Genomic DNA, 19,198 nt, shown 5'->3' on the forward strand with positions numbered 1-19,198 from the left:
GATGCCACTATTTGATGAAAGATTATACTATGGTTACTAGAGGCAAGGATGCTGGTTTGTTAAAAAATAGTTTTCAGATATTTATCAGTACACTCCCCATTCACACTTTTCTTTTCCAGGTACTTGTGCATACACATCAACACTTACAGATTTACTTATTCTAGTTCATACTGATTGACATTCTATATTCTGTTGAAGTCCTGTTCAGTATTTACTTTACATCATTATTCTGAATTCTGGCATTTCCGGAATTATTTTCATCTCTACTTTTATGAGTTAAAACAATTTTTATGAGTTTGGATTACACATTACAAAATAACAGTGGGGTTTCTGTGAAAAATCATAATTGATCTTTTTAAATTTATGATTATACCAGGTTGCCTGTGGAGCACTTGCTAGACTGACAGGGCCCACTAGTGGTACACAGACTGTGCTTTGAGAACATTGCACTAAGCTGTTCCAGAAGCAGTTATTAAAACAGCCAAAGATCTGATTATTACGCAAGAAATAACAGATCTGGCTGGTAAAAGTTAAAGGAGAGATAAAATGAAAGGAGCAGTACTATTGCCTGGTGATGACTCAAAAAACCAGTGTCACCCACACCAGGCCAAGAAGCAGAGGACAAGCAATAGGACAAGGAGTGAGGAGAAACTACACAGTGAACAATGTAAAAGGAATAACTGACAGCACAGCATAAAGGTGAACATTACAGAGGAGTGAAAAGAGACACCAACCAGAATAGCTGTACGAGAACGTTAAGTGAAGGGCAAATCAAGTGTTATTTACTCAGTAACTTCAAGCAAAAGACAGCTTATCCCACTCTGAAGGTGCTGTAATCTGATAGGTGATTTGTGTAGTCCAATGATGAGCTTCATGAGTACCATAACTTCTATGTAATACATAAGGATTCAGTGGACCAGAGAGAGCTAGGTGTATCAAAGAAACCACCCTCCATTATGGGTACCAGATTTTCTGCAATGAAGGATGGGATCTCAATGCTTAGAATATAATAGGTGACAATAAGTATATGAGTTATGTATTGTTGTGTAACAAATCACCCCGACACTCAGCTGCTTAAAACAGCAAATGTTTATTACCTCACAGTTTCTGTGGGTCAAGAATCGGGGTACAGCCTAGCTAGGTCCTCTGATTCAAGGTCTCTCATGGGCTGCAGTCATCTCTATGCGTCACTGGGGGAGGAATTACTTCCAGGCTTACTCAGGTGGCTGTTGGCAGACCTTAGTTCCTCGCTGGCTATTGGACAGAGGACTTCAGTTCCTTGCTGACCTGTTGACCAGAGGCTTCCCTCAGCACTTTGTCACGTGGACCACTCTATAGGGGAGCTCAGAACAAGGCAAGAGAGGGTGAGCAAGATGGAAGCTAGAGTGTTTTAGTAACCTAATTTTGGAAGTGGCATCCAGTCAACTTTGCTGTATTCTGTTCATTAGAAACTCTTTACTAGGTCCAGCCCACTTGCAAGGAGAGGATTAGACAAGGGCATGAATTCTGGGAGGCAGGGTTTATTGGGGACCATCTTAGAACACTGCCTGCCATAATAAGCACTTTCATGAATGAGTAAATGAGTGAAGCAAAGAAGAGAAACTTAGGAAAAATAGCTTGTATTGTAATTATAGGCTGCAAGAATGGGAATGAACCATAGAAGAGAAATTAATTTCTGGGTAAGACTTGTTTTAACTAAAAATAGGCATATTTTGATCAGTAAGTACACCATCAGTTCATCCATATCATAAAAGAAAGGCTTGGAAAATATGAGTGCTGTTTTCTGCAGACTCTAAATCAAATAACATCTTTTAATACTGCCAATCTCTATATTTAGAAAGGTAGAGCATCCAGATTTGATGTATTTCAGTCATTCGCTCTTAGCTCTCCCTGCACGTTGGAATCACCTTGGAAACTGAAAAACCAAACCAAAAAAGGATACCTGGGCTCTATCCCAGGCTAAATAAATCAGAGTCCCTAAAGGTGGGGCCTGGATGAGGCTAGATTTTTTTTTTTTTTTAAAGCTCCTCAGATGATTCCAGTGTGTAGTCAGGATTAGGAATCACTGATTTAAGTGGTTCTTAATGGAAGGACTCAAGTATACATCCTTTCTCTGGTTTAGTACAAATTGAAAAAGGGAATAGTTTTATGAACAAGCTCTCTGCATTGAGCATGTGTTTATTCAGTGTCCAGTATGTACATAGCATTTGAGGAGGATAAAAAAGAATGTAAGTAGTTTTAAAATGGGAACAAGCTATACTTCATGATAAAGTTATATATGTATTTACTGTGATTATCTGACACAGTCCACATGTGCTGTGGAGTTTCAGAGAGGGGAGAGATGAATACAGACTAGAGTAGATAGAGAAGGCTGTTTGGAAAAGGTGAGATCCTGGGTGCATTAGGAAAGCACAAGGCAAAATGCAGTTACTTGCTTCACTTGACAGATCCTGATACAGGTCTAAATCAGACCTGACAGTGTAGTTAGCACTTTGATCTTATTCTGCAGGGCAGTGACTGCACAAGAGAATCAACTGAGCAACTTTGAAAAATACCAGGTTTCACTCCTGGAGATTTTTATCCAGTTGATCTGGGTGAGCCCAAGGATTGCAATTTTTAAAAGACTCCCTGTGATGGTAATGTAAGCCAGAGTTGGAAAAAACTGGAGGCGGGTTTACCATTCACCCATCCATTCAAAACACATTGGATATTTTTATGCCACAGGCATAGAGCAAACAACAGTGAATAAAAAACAGGAAGAAGTCCCTGTTTATACTGATGGGGGTGATAGGGAGCTTATCTTCTTTTCTGGTAGGAGAAGACAGATAATAAACTAATAATATCTAATATGGTAAGTAGAAATAAGTGCTTTGAAGAAAATAAAGCATAGTGATGGAGACAGAGTAATGGGCAGAGTGGGGAGTGGAGTTGGAGAGGAGAGTGCTATTTTATGTGAAGTTAGGAAAGACTTTCCTGACAGTTGTCATTTGAGCAGAGACCTAGAAGAAGGGAGTGAGTGAGTAGGCAGAGGGGACAGCAGGGAAAACCCCCAGACAGGAGTAGCAGGCCAGTGAGGCTGGATGCTATGGACTGAATTGTGTTCCCCCGAAATGTATGTGTTGAAGCCCTAATCCCCAGTGTGACTATATGTAGAGATAGGGCTTTTAGGAGGTAATTAAGGTAAAATGAGATCATAAGTGTGAGGTCCTAATGCCATAGGATTGGTGGCCTTATAAGAAGAAAGAGGTCTTGAACCAGCCCTGATGGCCTAGCAGCTAAAGTTCAGTGCGCTCTGCTTCGGCAGCCTGGGTTTGGTTCCCGGGCGCGAAACTACGCCACTCGTGGTGGTGGCTCGCGTGGAGGAACCAGAAGAACTTACAACTATACACAACTATGTACTGGGGCTTTGGGTGGGGAAAAGGAAGAAAAAAGGAAGATTGGCAAGAGGTGTTAGCTTAGGGCGAATCTTACTCTGCAAAAAAAAGATGACAGAGGTCTGTCTCTCTCTCTCTTTCTCTGTCCGCCATGTTGAGAACACAGTGAGGAGGTTCTCTGCAAGTCAGGAGAGCACTCACCCAAACTGAACCCTGCTGGACCTTGATTTTGGACTTTCTAGCCTGCAGAACTGTGAGAAAATAAATTGCTGTTGTTTAAGCCACCTAGTCTGTGGTATTTTGTCATGGCAGCCCAGGCCAAGACAGTGGAACAGAGGGGAGAGTTCCAAAGAGGAGAATATAGAAGATGAGGTTGGGAGAGAGACCAAATCGTGTAGATATATTTTGAAGGTAGAGTGGAAAGGATTTGCAGGTGAATTAGATGTGGGTGTGAGAGAAAGAGGGGAATGAACACTGCTTCTGAGTGTTTGGTCTGACCAACTGGAAAATGGAGTGCTATTTCCTAAGATAGAAAGACTGTTAAAAAAGAGAAGAGTGGGAGAAGGGAGGATTCAAAAGTATGTTGTTGAACAAACTAAATTATTTTGAGGTGGCACTAGACATCCAGGTGAAGATGTTATGTAGAGAGTTGGTTATGTAAGTCTGGAGTTTAGGGGTGACATTGGGGCTGGTGTTACAAATTTCGGAGTATCAGTATATAGATCAGTTGTTCTCAATCTTGGATGCACTTTAGAATCAGCTTTGGAACTTGCAAAACATTTCTGAGCCTGGCTCCGCCCCTACAGATTCTCTTTTAACTGGGAGTGGGGCTCAGGCATTCCTGTTTTAATTTGATTAGTGGTTAGGTTAAACTTTTTTTTATAAATAGCTTTTATTGAGGATAATTGACATACAATGTGCTGCACACATGAAAGTGTACAATTTGATAAGTTTTGACATATGAATATACCTGTGAAACCATCACCACAATTAAGAGAGTGAACATATCCATCATCACCAGAAGTTTCTTTGTACCCCTTTTCAGTTCTTCTCTCCTGTGCCTACCTCATCCTATCCTCAGTTGCTAGGCAACTACCGATCTGCTTTCTGTACAGATTAGTTTGCATTTTCTAGAATTTTATAAATGGAATCCTACAGCATGTACTCTTCTGGGTGGCTTCTTAAGACATAATTGTTTTAATATTCATCTGTGTTGTTGCATGTATCAGTAGTTCATTCCTTCCTGTTGCTGAGTAGTATTTCATTGTATGAATGTACCACAATTTCTTTATTCAGCTGTTGATGGACATTTGGGTTGTTTTCAGTTTTGGGCCATTACAGATAAAGCTGCTGCGAATGTTCGTGTCCAAGTATTTATACTGTATAGACATATATTTCCTTCTCTCTGGGTTAATATCTTGGAGTAGAATAGCTGGATCATATGGATCACATTTTTTCATGTGTTTCAACATGAAGGGTTTTGTGTGTGTAAGTGTGCTTGTCTATATGTGTCCTTGATGAAAACTTTTATGCTCAGAAAAGATTATTCAGGGACTACTTTCATTATTAAAATTAATCTTCGATTTATTAGTTCCAAGTTAAAAATCTAGTTTTTTCTTACATGTTTGTTCATTTTTACAAATCTTATTCTATTTATAAAGTTTCACAAAATTTAACTTTTTTTCCCCTAGGCACAGTTATTTTTAAGAAGCATCACAGGTTAATTGTAACGTGGAACCAGGGCTGAGAACCATTGTACAGATGGTATTTAAAGCCAAGGATGGAATGAGGTCACCCAGGACAGCATTTCTCAACCTTTTACGTGCTTGAAAACACCCATAGTTCTGGGGCAAGGTCTGAGAATTTCATTTCCACGAGGCTCCCAGTGCTGATGCCCTCGGTTGGGTTTGTGGACTATACTTTGAGTAGCACCCTCCAGAGGGTTAGTGTAGATAGCAGAGATATCTGAAGACTGAGACCTGGGGCACTCCAAAGTCTAGAAGTTGGAAAAGAGAGAAAGGAAGCGGTAAAGGAGACTGTGAAAGAGTAGCTGGTGAGGCAGGAGAAAAATCGGAAGAGTGTGGTGTTCCAGTGGCTTGTGAAGAAAGTTTTGTGTGAAGCAGGGAGTGATAAACTCAATTAAATGCTGCTTGAAAAGACTGAGTAAGATGAGAGCCACAGTTGACCAATGGATATGGTAAAGTGATTGTTGGTGACCCTGAAAGAAGTGATTTTTGTAGAATGGTAGGGATAAAAGCCTAACTGAGGTGAGCCCAGGAGAGAATGGAGGAAAGAACTGTGGAGAGTAAGTATAGACAAATCATTAGATGATTATAGCGGAAAAGAGAATAGAGACATGAGGCAGTGGCTAGCAAGGGATGTGGACTTAGGAAAGGGTTTTTTTTCTTTTCTTTTTGGTAAGAATTATTATAATGTGTTTGTATACTGACAGGTATAACCTGGTAGAGAAGGAAATGTTGTTGGAGCAGGAGAGAAAGGAGGTCAGTAGCAGGAGTGGTGTCCTGGAGAAGGGATCCAGTCTGCAGATAGGGGCATGGCCTTACATAGGAATATGGGTAGGGAAGTTAGAGTATATGGGCACAGATGGGAACTTATGGAAATATATATATATATTTTTTTTGGTGAGAAAGATTAGCCCTGAGCTAACATCCGTTGCCAATCCTCCCCTTTTTGCTGAGGAAGATCAGCCCTGGGGTAACATCCGTGCCCACCTTCCTCTACTTTATATGTGGGATGCCGCCGCAGCACGGCTTGATAAGCAGTGCATAGGTCCGCACCAGGGATCCAAACCCGAGAACCCTGGGCCGCCAAAGCAGAGCTTGCAAACTTACCCATTACGCCACCAGGCCAGCACCACTTGTGGAAATTTTAATTGAATACCTTCTGTTTTCTCTGAAATAAGAATCAAGGTCACCTCATGATAAAACAGCACACAATAAAAGTAAGTTTTGTTCAGTACTCTGTCCCTAGTCCTTGGAACAGTGACTTGGACATAGTGAGAGCTGAATAAATATTTGTTAAATAAATGAGTGTAAGGAAGAGTAATCTTGGATTGCAGGGAAGAAGGCAAGGAGTCAAGCAGGTAGTACAGAAGGGTGCATTGGGTTAGGCTAGAGTGGTGTTTGTGGGAATGATAAAGGGGAACCATTCGAATAATATGGAAGAAAAATTGAAAGGACTTGATCTTTATTTGGCTAAGGAGAAGGAAAAGTTGAGAATGACCTGTTTATAGCTCTGGAGCGTGTCCTTAGCCTTTCAAATTAAGTGAACTGTGATGTTGTTTGAGGGATTTTTCAGAGACTTAATTGCTGAACACTCTAACCTAGTTTTATAAAGCTGATGTAGTCATCTGTTTTGTCCTTACCAAGGACTATCTTGGTAGCTGCCAGGAGTCAAGTCTCCCCTGCCACCACCTCCCAGGAGTTCAGGGAAAATTGTGTTCTGGGCTTTGACAGAAGTGTTTGACGATGAAAATTAAATAGATATAGACCTTGAAGTAAAAACTCTTCAAAATAATTCTCAGCATAGATCCTTGAGATGGTGAAGGGTATTATTTCTTGCATTCTATAAACACACTTAGGCAATTCACAAGAAGAGAGAGGACATTGAACCTGAGGTGTAAAATTAATTGGTGTAGTTCAGTGGTTTCTGAATTGTTTTCCTCACAGCCAGGATGAGCACTGAGCAAATGGGGCTCAAGAGTCTCCACATCAACTTCCTACAGAAGTTAGGTTGTTTTTCAGTTTTGTATATTGAGATTCCTTGTAAGAGTTTGTTACCATAATGATTCTGCTGCAAAAACAATAACAAAAAACATTTAAATATTATTACTATACGTAATTTTTGAATTTTGCTGATAAGTCAAATAGTGCTGGTATTAGCAGAGTAGATTTTTTTCATTATTTGGAAGTGGGGAAAACCACTTAGAAAGGACTCTTTTATCTTTTGATTTAGTAATCAGAGTTTTTAGAAAGCAGACACGTACATTAAACCCTTCAATGCATTTTCATGAGAAAGAATTAAATGGCTCAAAAGCAAGATGCCATCAGTAATTTTTTCAAGAAAGTGAATCCCTGGAAGTTGCCACCTAGTCAAATCAGTGTTCGCACAGTTGATTAATAGTTGTATTTATGCATCATATTTAACTCGTTTATAATGATCATTAATGTCAAGAGGTGTTTATTGAGCATCCGTTACACGTAAGATCTACTGTAGTAGGTGTTGGGGATACAAAAATAGGTAAGTTGGGATCTTTTCCCATGTTAGGTATAAGAGTCCAGTTGTGGGGAGATAGAACACAGCCATGAAAGGATCAATAGCATTACACAGGAGTGTGAAAGACCACAATTCTGCAGAGGTGCTGCAGGGGTTCCACAAGTATTTGATGCACATTTCTTTTTAACATATTTTAACCATTAAAAAAAACGCAATTAAAATAACATGTTATGGAAATTGTGTTCTATGCACCAAATAGTAACGTGCACAGAAGGAAGACCACTAAAGCTAATTAATTTATTTTGCAGATTAAGCCACTCTTTTTTTACAATTTCAAAATAAGTAGCAAAGCCTTTATTTGTATTTCTCAAACACAGTGGAAAAAAGGCACATAGCCCTAACAACATTTTTTAGTCATCATTTTCCCTCTCCCACCTCTGTCCTCACGTAATAGTTTTGCTCTCAAGCTTCACTCCTCAAAACGTCTCCAACTCCCGCAACAAAACAAAACAAAACCTCTTTTTACGTTTGCGTACTCCGCCTTGGTGGCCCGAGGTTCACAGGTTCAGATCCCGGGCGCAGACCAACGCACTGCTTGTCAAGCTGTGCTGTGGCAGCGTCCCATATAAAGTAGAGGAAGATGGGCACGGATGTTAGCCCAGGGCCAGTCTTCCTCAGCAAAAAGAGGAACATTGGCAACGGGTGTTGGTTCAGGGCTAATCTTCCTCACAAAAACAAAACAAAACAAAAACAAAAACAAAACCTCTTTTAGCAGTTTCTTTCTTTCCTTCTGATTCTCCATCATAAAATCTCAAAAACTGATCTGTCAAATAAGATCTATCTCAGAAAGCCTGGGAAGGGAAGGGTGTTTGAGCAGGCCAGGCTAGAATACTCTTCAGACGGCTTTGGGGAGAAATCTAGGGAGTTCACATGAGGAACTTACATCCCTTCATGCTTATTAACCCTTTGTAGGCTGCATGGTGCTAGAGCTTTCTGACTGTGAGTCTTCAAATGACAATATTCTGGGTGAGTTATTGCAAACTCAAGAATTGTTCCATGAGCAATATATTTTTAAGGACAAAAAAGAAATATGGTTTTTCACAGAGAGGCATTCAACAGAAATACTGCAGTATTTTGCAACAATGAGCCTGAACCATCTTGTTTCACTATAGGACATGTGATGGTATTCTTTCATCTTCTGTGATATTGGGCACCAAAATTTACTTGCTATAATACATAAGTGGACAGATGCTGAAGGGTAGGTATGTATATCTAGTCTAAAAATGAAAATGATTGGTAATTTTGGAGCAGAGAAAATGTCCTCTCTTCAAAAAATTATGAGCTGTCAAGGTTTTCAGAAGAAGAAGTGGAAGTAAAGATGAGCCAGAATCTCCTAGAGATGTATTTGAAATCAGAAATCAGTATTTACAAGATAGAAACATTCCTAGGATTAGGCATAACAGCTGATGAGGAGTTAGTTACATTAAAAAAACTTTGTCTAGGGGCCGGCCAGGTGGCGCAAGCGGTTAAGTGCTCACGCTCCGATGCGGCGGCCCAGGATTCGCCGGTTCGGATCCTGGGGATCCAGGTGCACACTGACGCACTGCTTGGCAAGCCATGCTGTGGCGGTGTCCCATATAAAGTGGAGGAAGATGGGCACGGATGTTAGCCCAGGGCCAGTCTTCCTCAGCAAAAAAATAAATAAATAAATAAAAGGAGGATTGGCAGGTGTTAGCACCGGGCTGATCTCTTCACAAAAACAAAAAAAACACTTTGTCTATTTCAAGTCTCTATACCTTCAAAACTAAGTTATTATGGAATAAAAGTTTGGGTTTACTATGTTTTAAAGTCTTACTAAAATTTTTAATATTCATTGTTCTTTTATTTCTTTTGTAAATTATTCATAAAATATTTTTTAAAAAAGGATTCATGGTGATGGCTGTTTTTCCCTGTGTACTGATGGTTTAAACATGAACTAAAGTTCTTTCTACCCTGTCTATAATAAGTCCTCTTTTATTTTTTTAAAATTTTTATTTATTTATTTTTTTGTGAGGAAGATCAGCCCTGAGCTAACATCTGATGCCAATCCTCTTCTTTTTTTTGCTGAGAAAGACTGGCCCTGGGCTAACATCTGTGCCCGTCTTCCTCTACTTTATATGGGACGCGGCCTCAGCATGGCCTGACAAGCGGTGCATTGGTGTGCGCCCGGGATCCAAACCCAGGCCGCCAGCAGTGAAGCGCGCGCACTTAACCGCTAAGCCACAGGGGTGGCCCCCTCTTTTTTGTTTTAAATCACAGCATACCATTTTTTTCTTCTTAGTGATTTTGACAAAATTTACTTTTATTTAGTTTTCTTTTGTGTGGTTTCTATCTCATCCACTAAGTAAGCTCTGTGATGACACAGAGTCTGTCTTGTTCATGGGGAATTTCCCTCACCTTACCTAGTGCCTGACACGTGTCAATGTGAAATACATTTTCAAACAGGGTGGCTGCTTATAAAATCTCCCTTGGTTAGATTTTTGGGCTTTTATTAGCAATATATCAACAGACTCACAGCAGGTTTCGGTTTAGTTCGGCCTTTTTTACTGATTGAGATTTATTATATTGCTTCAATTTACCATATATTTCAGTGTCATGAAGCAGATTACTTCTTTCTGAGCTATGAATAATGCTGCCTCTTTTAGAATAGAATCAGTAATTGTTTCATATCTTGTTTGTTTTGCCTGTCCAACTTGACAAAGCTAAGTATAGATGAGGATGATTAAGCTTAAAGCATTTTTCTTACGCTCTTTGACACACAGCATTTTTATTGGGAGGTGGGGAGGGTGGAGGGCAGACACATAGTTAGAAAAAGCATATATCAGTCAACATGCACCAGCCTCCTACTCACATGCGAGGTCCAACAGCTCCTAAAAATATTTTGTTCTGATGAGTAGGAGATATCCATTAAATGGTTGTTGAAATATTTCCCTTTTTCTTATGTTACAGTAAATCAACAGACCTGCCAAACTTTACACAGTCTATTTGGGCTATTTGTGAAGGATACATAGGGACACAGAGGGATCCCCAAATTTTTGGACACCATATTTCACGAGTTACAGCCTGATCATGACACGTGTGAATAGGTAGATGACAGTAGAGTGCTGTTGGGACATGGCTGACAGCACTTATTGTACTAAGTAGGTGACTTTTTTCTCCTCATTATCACAGAACCTTTGGTGTTGCACTTGTATTGTCAAAACCGTGAATCATAAATCCCTGAATATAAAAAGGCATACCTTATACATGATAGCCTGCCCCTTATTTCCTGAGTTAACTATCTCCCACCTCTAAAATTCCCTAGTATCTTCCAGATTTTTCTCATTAAGTAGAAAAGGGATCATAGTTAAACCTTCTTAAGACCCCTGGAGATAGAAGGGCTTTCTTTTTAATAGGGCTTGGTAAAGGTGAGTCACTTTATGACATGGTAAAAAGATCATCAATAATCTACGTATTTTCTACCTTCAATGAAGGATCTTCAAAGCTCATTCAGCCTCTAGAGAGCAGCAGAGAACTTTATTTTGATAATTAGGCTATATGTATACATATGTTTGTATTTTGTGCTTCTTTTCTCCCAAAGTTGAACCAGTTCACCAGTTCTTTCTGCGTTGGTTTTGCTTGTAAGAGAGTGTACATTTACTGAGTATTTTGTTCTTACCACTGAAAGTATAACACTTAGAAGAATTCTAGATTCATAACTGATGGAAAAATTATTAATTCATTTAACTCAACCTCATGGTTTTATGAAGCAAAGCATGGTCTACTAATATGCTTTCACTTTCAGATTGATGGGCCGTATAAAAAGGGAAAATGATTCTAGGAAGATTCTGGAGAAATAAAACTTGTTAAATTTGAAAAAGACTTGGCAGCAGCTATATTGCAAGATTCATGAGTTGGGGAATTAGGATTATGCCTTTCTCACATATAAGCGGGACTGAGAAACAGTGTCACATAATAGATGGGCACTAACTTGGAGACAAATGCTGGGGGGGGGCAGTGATTGATTGTGTTACAAAAATATTCTGTACGTAACCACAGCACAATACTGATATTCTTGAAAATCTTCATGATCGGAGAATCCATGATTGAGATGTTAGATCTTATGGGAAAAATAGTATTGGGATACCGAGGTCATTAATGAATCCAAAAAAACCTAGAAAAATATACAATTTTACTTAAAGGGAGCACAAATAAAGAGAATATAAATAAATTATATATCTTAAGTTAGTAATAATGGCTACTAAATAACTAACATCAATTTATTGATTGCTAGAAACATCAGGGTTTCTACTCTAGGTTCAAAAGAATATAAATTTATTTTAATGTTTGAAATTTTATTGTAATTCAATTTAATTCATTAACATTTTTGTAAATTTATTTTGCATTAAATTTTGTGACGGAGAGAGCAACAGTACAAAATGTAATAAAGGAAGTTGTCAAACCTTCATTTGTTATGGAGGGGAGACATTCAGAGAGCCGTAATACCTTGGGAGACCAAGTGATGACTACACGTCCATTGCATTTTATATCTTAGAGTGACTCTCAATTTTAGGTGACTCACTGTTCACTAGGTACTAGTCTAAACAAATCTTTTCTCAACCCTGCCACACCTTTGAGCTTTCTTTCTCTTTCCATATTCCAACATGATTAAAAAAGAAATTAATTCTTGCTTCTCTTATTTTTTCACTTGTATGTAGTGAGTGGTTGATGCTGGCCAATGAGTAAGATTAGAGACAGTACTCCTTTTCTTAAAAAACATCTTTCTTCCTCATTAAACCTGATTTTATCATTCATTCATTCTTCAACAAATACTAAGTATCTAGTATATTTTCAGTACTATCCTAGGTACTAGTTATACAGTGGTGTATAAAGCTAATTCCATCCCTTTCCTTGTGGCGTTTATATCCTAGAAGAGGAAACAGACAATAAAATTACTGCTCCTTCCCCAGCACTCCCTATGTTCCTTCCTTCCTTAATTTTTTTCCATGGCATTTATCAGCATCTAAGACTCTATGTTTATTTGTTGTTTGATTTCACCCACAGAATGTTGGCTACTTGAGGGCAAGGATTTCTGTATGTTTTGCTAAAGGAATATTTGTTGGTTGAGAAGTGAGAAAGGCACATCTAATTAGTCACCATGTCCCCTTGATTCTGCAGCTTCAGCCTGTCTTAAATAACCCCACTGCTGCTTCCGTAGTTCAGCCCTATTTATTTTTGCCTGATCTATTATTAAAGTAGCTTCCTAACAATTTCCGTGCCTCTGTCGTACCTTTTCCCTTCAGACTGCTGCTAGTAATCTTTGTAAAATTCAAGTCTGGATTTCTTCAGTGATCTCCCATCTTTTAAGGGTAAATCAGACTCTTTAGCTTTTTGTTATCGAGTTCCTTCCCATCTGTCCAGCCTTGCTTTTTTCATTTCCCTGCTCTCCATCTCAAACTTTAAGCTGCAGTAGTACCAATATATTCACTTCTTCAAACTTATTTGCAAAGTGTAGTGGCTAGACTAGAGCATCAGCACAGCTTGGAAACTAGTTAGAAATGCAAATATTATTAGACCCCAAGGCCTACTGAATCAGAAACCCTGGGAGTAGGGCTAAGCAAGCTAAACAAGCCTTCCACGTGATCCTGATGTACCTTAAATTTGAGAACTGCTGCTTTAATCTTTTTTTGTAAGTTCATTTCCTTAACAAGCTCAGCCATTAATTACCATGCTTTCAATGTCACTTTCATTTGTGTAACTCTTAATCTACATCATTAACCCTGTTTTGTATTTTAAATTGTGTACTGGACATCTTTCCTGGACATCCTTCCTGTAGGCTCTAAACAAAATTTATTATCCAGCTACTGAAATCTGTTTTACATACTGTTTCCTATTTCCTCCTTCAAGCTTTGAGTCGTAAATTGTGCAGTATTTTCTCATTGGTTTCTGTTTTGTCTTGCTCTAGAGAAACAAAAAAAAAGATTTTTTTAATAAGCCTTCTGACCAAAATAGGGTCAAGATTTTCCAGGCAATAAAATTACTATTGTTTGTAGACCATCTGTTAGACTGTATTTTTATCTTATTCTCCCTTACTTTTTCCCTCCCACCCCTTTCCCCTCCTTAGTCTTCTTTCCCTCTCTCATTTTAAGAACTTAGAGACTATTCACTTTGAATCTTGACCTCAGTTGCTCAAGTTCCAACATTAAGCTGGAGGGATCCTTGACCCTGGGCCAACAGAGTGACAACTTGTACTGGCACCAAAGGTTGAAGCCAGGCAACATTTCAGATATCTCAGTGCAGTTCCTATAGTAGGTTCTCAATAAATATTTTTTAAATGAATAAGTAAGTGAGTAGGCAAGTCTCAAAGGACTGGGCAGATCTCCAAGGTCAAAAGAGCACGGTGAGATTGCAGCTAGAGGTATAAGGAAGCAATATGAGATACTGCTCTCAAGGATTTGAGCAATAAGCAGTGAGAAATTTTGACACTCAAATATTTATTAAATGAATAAATGAAAGATTTTAAAGGAAAGAACAAATAGCCATTGTCACAGATGGTTAGATATTTCCTTCTCTGAGGGAGGAGGGATAAATTTAAATCTTAATTCAGTGTAAACTTTCAAGTTTAATTTTTAATATTCATGTTTATTTATATGTGTGCTTCCCTATGAGCATTCAGTTTGATATAGATTTTTAATAATTTTCATGTTGATTTATATAAAAGTTATATTCTAATGATTTGGCCATGTATCTTGGGCTATAACTTTTAACTTATTATAGTTGTATTTTTGTTGGATAGGAAAGACAGTAATGTTGTATGTCTGTATATATATAGATCTCAAATTGCACATCTGAATTACCTTACATACGAAGAATTTTTATACGTGAAAATTGTAATATATATCTTTTCGTAATTTGACCAATTCTCTCATAAAGAACATGTATTCTTAAGTTATAATAATAAAAAACCCTTTCTTTTTAACATGCACACAGGAAGCCTCGACCTGTCTCCCAGTTGGTTGCACAGCAGGTTACTCAACAGTTTGTGCCCCCTACACAGTCAAAGAAAGAGAAAAAAGATAAAGTAGAAAAAGAAAAAAGTGAAAAGGAAACAACTAGCAAAAAGAACAGTCATAAGAAAACCAGGTAATATGAAGAGTGTTTTACGGCAGTTTTGAAATAATAAGATTAACCATTTAATATTCTTTTAACATTGATATATACAAAGCAGAAGTAAAAGATTTCATTTCCTTTATTATAAAGTATCATGAAAGTGTTTTTCTGAGTTTGAAAGGTAGATTCGACATTAAACACAGAGGCCACAAATATAAGCTTAAATGTAAGGATGCTTCCTTTTTTTTTTTTTTTTTTTTTTAGCAGATTGAAAGATGCTTGTGTTTGAGGTATTTCTTTTTCACTCTAAAGCCAGGAATGATAGTCACAATACTGAACAGATATTTGCATGGGCTTTAACCACTCAAAATGATCATGGTTCCAAGCAGAACAGACAATCATGATGCCCTTATCAGTACACATCAGTGGAGTAACAGCCCTGCATATAACGCAAGCTTAGCTGTTACCAGCTTCCTCTGTGATGCAACCATGTCATTGCTGATTTAAAACATTTATTTTAACAAAATTGATAAGCTCTCTGCAAAATTATGATAACAGCTATGAAAACACAATTAAGAGACCATTCCAGAGTATCACAGTTTTTTGTCTCATTAAAAAATATTCATAAATGATTGGTTTGATTAATGTTAATGATTTGAAAGTTATATTTTTGTGGCTAGTTACATATGAATCTAGAGCTTTAAACATAGATGTATTCATTTTATTATTTTTACCCAATTTACTATTCATTATATGCTGAGAAAGTTGGTAGAGAGAAAAGCTAGTTTAAAATTTTATCATCTTTTGTGTTTAGGCCAAGATTGAAAAATGTGGATCGGAGTAGTGCTCAGCATTTGGAAGTTACCGTTGGAGATCTGACAGTCATTATTACAGACTTTAAGGAGAAAACGAAGTCACCGCCTGCATCTAGTGCTGCCTCTGCAGATCAGCATAGTCAGAGTGGCTCTAGCTCTGACAACACAGAAAGGGGAATGTCCAGGTCATCTTCACCCAGAGGAGAAGCCTCATCATTGAATGGAGAATCTCATTAAAGTTTATTTTCTCCGATTTCTTAGGTCACTTCTGTCATACCATGCAAATACACAGATTATGCCAAGAAGTACCACATTTTCATGACAAACATATTCATGCACAATCCATAATTTGCGTTTTACATAAGATAGAAATTTGTGAGAATTTGTTGGATTTTATTGCAATCTACCCAACATTTCCAGACTCAACATTTTGGTCTTCACAGTTAAAGGTGCCATGAAAATGTGGTTGAATTATTCATTATGCAGTGTTATTGGTAAGTCTATTTTCACTTTTAGTTTAGTGAATTCTAACACATAATTCTTGAATTCTCTACTATTGGCATGTAACGAATTAAAATTTTTATAACATAGTGCAAGCTGCCTAAATATGTATTATTTGAGAATTGTGAAACAAATAGTTATATGTATACAAGTCAAAGATCAACTTAATCAACTATTGCTGCAACAGGATTTTCTTAATGGTATCCTCTTAAATACACCTGCTGGTACTTGGTGTGGCTAAATAGGAAAATTGTTATTAAATAAAGAATTTGTATGAACCGTTGCCAATGTTTTTGACACAGTTTACTAAATTATTGTTTCTGAATTATGTTTCCGGTTTTATCTGTTCTTTTTGCGTATCTTTCAAAACATTCATTTATTGTAATGTTTACTAGCAGACTAGTAAACAATAAAACATTGATTATTTAGCTTTGTAATTCAGGTTTAGTGCTATTGTCATTGAACACTGGTATTTTCTGTATTATATAAAACGTTAAAATTCAAATAATTTTAAGCATTTGGCAAAAACGGAAGAGAAAAGAAATCTGCCATATTTTAAAAGCTGCAATTTTAGAAAAGCTTTAACTTAATAATAGTTTTATCACTGTTTCCTTGCCCCAAACTTATCCAGGGTCATAGAAGTATGAATCTAATTAATACAGAAATGGGAAGTCTTGCACAGAACTGGAAAATAAGTAATCTTAAATCAGTTTAATTGGCCTCTTACTAAATATAACAATTCTTATAAAATCATAGTGCCCTGTTTTTAGGCACAACTGCAGTTTATGCATTCATCAATATCCTGAAATTAAAAAAGTATTTACAGCCCCACTTACTATTATGTAAAATTCAATAAAATATTTTTATGACTACCGATTTTGCATTTTTGTTTACAATTAATAAAATATTTTATGTTATATTTAAAAATCCAACCTAGAAACCACACAGTACTTCTTAAATTCTCCGAGGGTCTCCTGCTTTCTCTTAGCCATTTGTTTAATATATATCCACTTATAGGAGACTTCTGAAATATAAATGAACTTAAAAACATAACTTGGATACAAAATATCACATAAAGACATCATGATAGTGTTTGAAGAAAAAACCTGTAGACCCTGACTCACGGTTGTGATATTTGGTGGTTTCGCGTGGTAATGTGATTTTCTGTTTAATTGCAGTACTTTTTACAGGCACAATGGTACTGTCTTTTTTGTAAGATGCTAGTTGTGAAATACAGTTAATTGCATACAGTAAAAATCTGTGTTTAAAACATTTATATACCTCATTCTTTAGTATTGTTAAATGAAAAATTAAAATTTGTGTTTATTATAAGATACTTTCAGTGGAACCCCTAGTAACTGGTTATGTTCTTTTAAAACATGAATTTTTTTCGTCTTATTTTATTGTTTTTCACGTTTCAAATGTTTTATATATATATTCATTTTTAGACACAGTAAAAATTACAAATAATTGTAATAGGAAAATATTCTAATTTTTAAGTCAAAACTATGCTTTGGAGGTACCGGGTCTTCTGATGATGATCAAATACTTTCAGGATGTATTTTAAATATATTGCAAAAGTGAGGAAAACCAGACAAAAGATGGGATTTTACCTGAAGGGGGCATAATCATCTTTCCATATAGATGGGGAGTCAGTATAGCATGGAAATTAGTGCTAACTGGTATCTGGTGTTTGAATCCCTGTCGTAGAACCCAAGTGAGCTTGAGTAAATTGCTCAACATCACTTCTCATCTATTACAGAGGGACAATGATAATCATATCTAACTCATAGTGTTGTTGGGAGGATTAAACGTCAGTCCATCTAAATTCTTATCTGATGCATACTGAACGCTCAGTAAATGTGAGCCTTTACTATCTTTATAGGTAAAATCCCATTACAAAAATACAAACATGTTTTTGTAACAAAAATTATTTCCATGCCCTCTCAGATGACTGAAAGGAATTGTGTTCTCTAGGTTACAGTGAATTTTCTACATCCAGTGTTTGCTCTGATCCTAGCTGTCTTTCTATAATTACAGAAGCTGATGTGATGGTATGCACTATGAGACAGGAGGAATGGACTGAGTTGGCTAGTTTGAAATTTTGTTTTCCTTTCATTAATCACAATTATCCTCACTCCTTTCATTTCACCCTACCTGGAAACACTTCCAAACCAGGAAACAGACCCAAATTCCATAAATACTTAGACCTAATGTTAAAATATGCAAAAAGATTCAGAGCCTGGGCTTAGGCTGCATTTTTAGCTCTGTTACATCAATTTACCCTGTGGTTTTAGCAGTGGGTTCTTTTAGCCAAATTCCATACAAAAAAGAATTTGGATGTTTTTCAGAGTATAATTATTACCTTATTTTGATATAAGAGTGAAGATATAATTTGAGGCCTACAAGAATACGTATTCTTAAAACCTTTTATATTACACAGTAGAAATAGTTGACTTAATAACTTAAAGGTTTTATTTTTATTAAGTGCTTTCCTAGAATTATAGTGATGATAGTAAACAAAGTGAAAACATTAAAAAAGGAAGAAAAACCTCAGCTTTTAAAGTTGATAGCATATTTATTGCCATTCTTTTAGACAAAAATCTTTATTGCCTGAAAAGAATGTAGTTTCTGCATATTATATGCATTAATGCTAAATGGTCTAGAAGTTTTAGTTTCCACTGAGGCCCTTATTTTGCTTACTTTCTTGGTCTGCAACTTACCTCTTATCTGGAATCTTTTAAAGACCTGTTGTAGGAACTGGGCCATTGATAGAAATTTCTGTACTATACTTTGAAAATTAAGTGAAAACAGAAAAGAGAGGGTGTAAGAAGGGTAACCATAAAATAACGCTTTGACTTATAAGCACCCCCCCAGCCCCCTGTCCTTCAATCACAGGCACCTTCAGGTGTCTGGATCAACAACTGAAATGTAGAAAAATTGAAGTTTAGAAAAATCATCAGTGGCAAAAAGAGCTGAACAGAATCAAGGGACAACGAAGGTTACAGAATATAGGATGTGATCGATCATTTTGTGAAAAACAGATGGAAAAGAATGCCCCTCACTGGCTACTGAGGGTGATGAAAAAAGCCCCACTAATATCAAAGACAAGTAAGGAGAGAACTGGAAAAATAATGAGGGAAG

At 37.1% G+C, this 19,198-nt stretch overlaps 1 protein-coding gene across 10 annotated transcripts in view; it reads left to right on the forward strand.

The window, feature by feature from the left end:
• The window catches only part of YAF2 (YY1 associated factor 2), a 65,920-nt gene extending 48,518 nt beyond the window's left edge, over positions 1-17,402 (forward strand). For 7 of the 10 annotated variants that reach the window (XM_087442554.1, XM_004428898.3, XM_004428899.3 and 4 more), the window contains 2 exons: positions 14,619-14,771; positions 15,553-17,402. In XM_087442554.1, coding sequence (XP_087298680.1) covers positions 14,619-14,771; positions 15,553-15,790 — 391 coding nt within the window. In that variant the 3' untranslated portion in view covers positions 15,791-17,402. Of the gene's footprint in view, positions 1-14,618; positions 14,772-15,552 lie in introns of those variants that run through there. The other 3 variants (XR_015554963.1, XR_001390939.2, XR_015554965.1) reach the window with 3 other exon arrangements.
• The last annotated feature ends 1,796 nt before the right edge of the window (positions 17,403-19,198 follow it).

The sequence above is a fragment of the Ceratotherium simum genome, chromosome 17, assembly GCF_057802395.1.
Source record: "Ceratotherium simum simum isolate JZ-2026a chromosome 17, ASM5780239v1, whole genome shotgun sequence".
Lineage (NCBI taxonomy): Eukaryota > Metazoa > Chordata > Mammalia > Perissodactyla > Rhinocerotidae > Ceratotherium > Ceratotherium simum.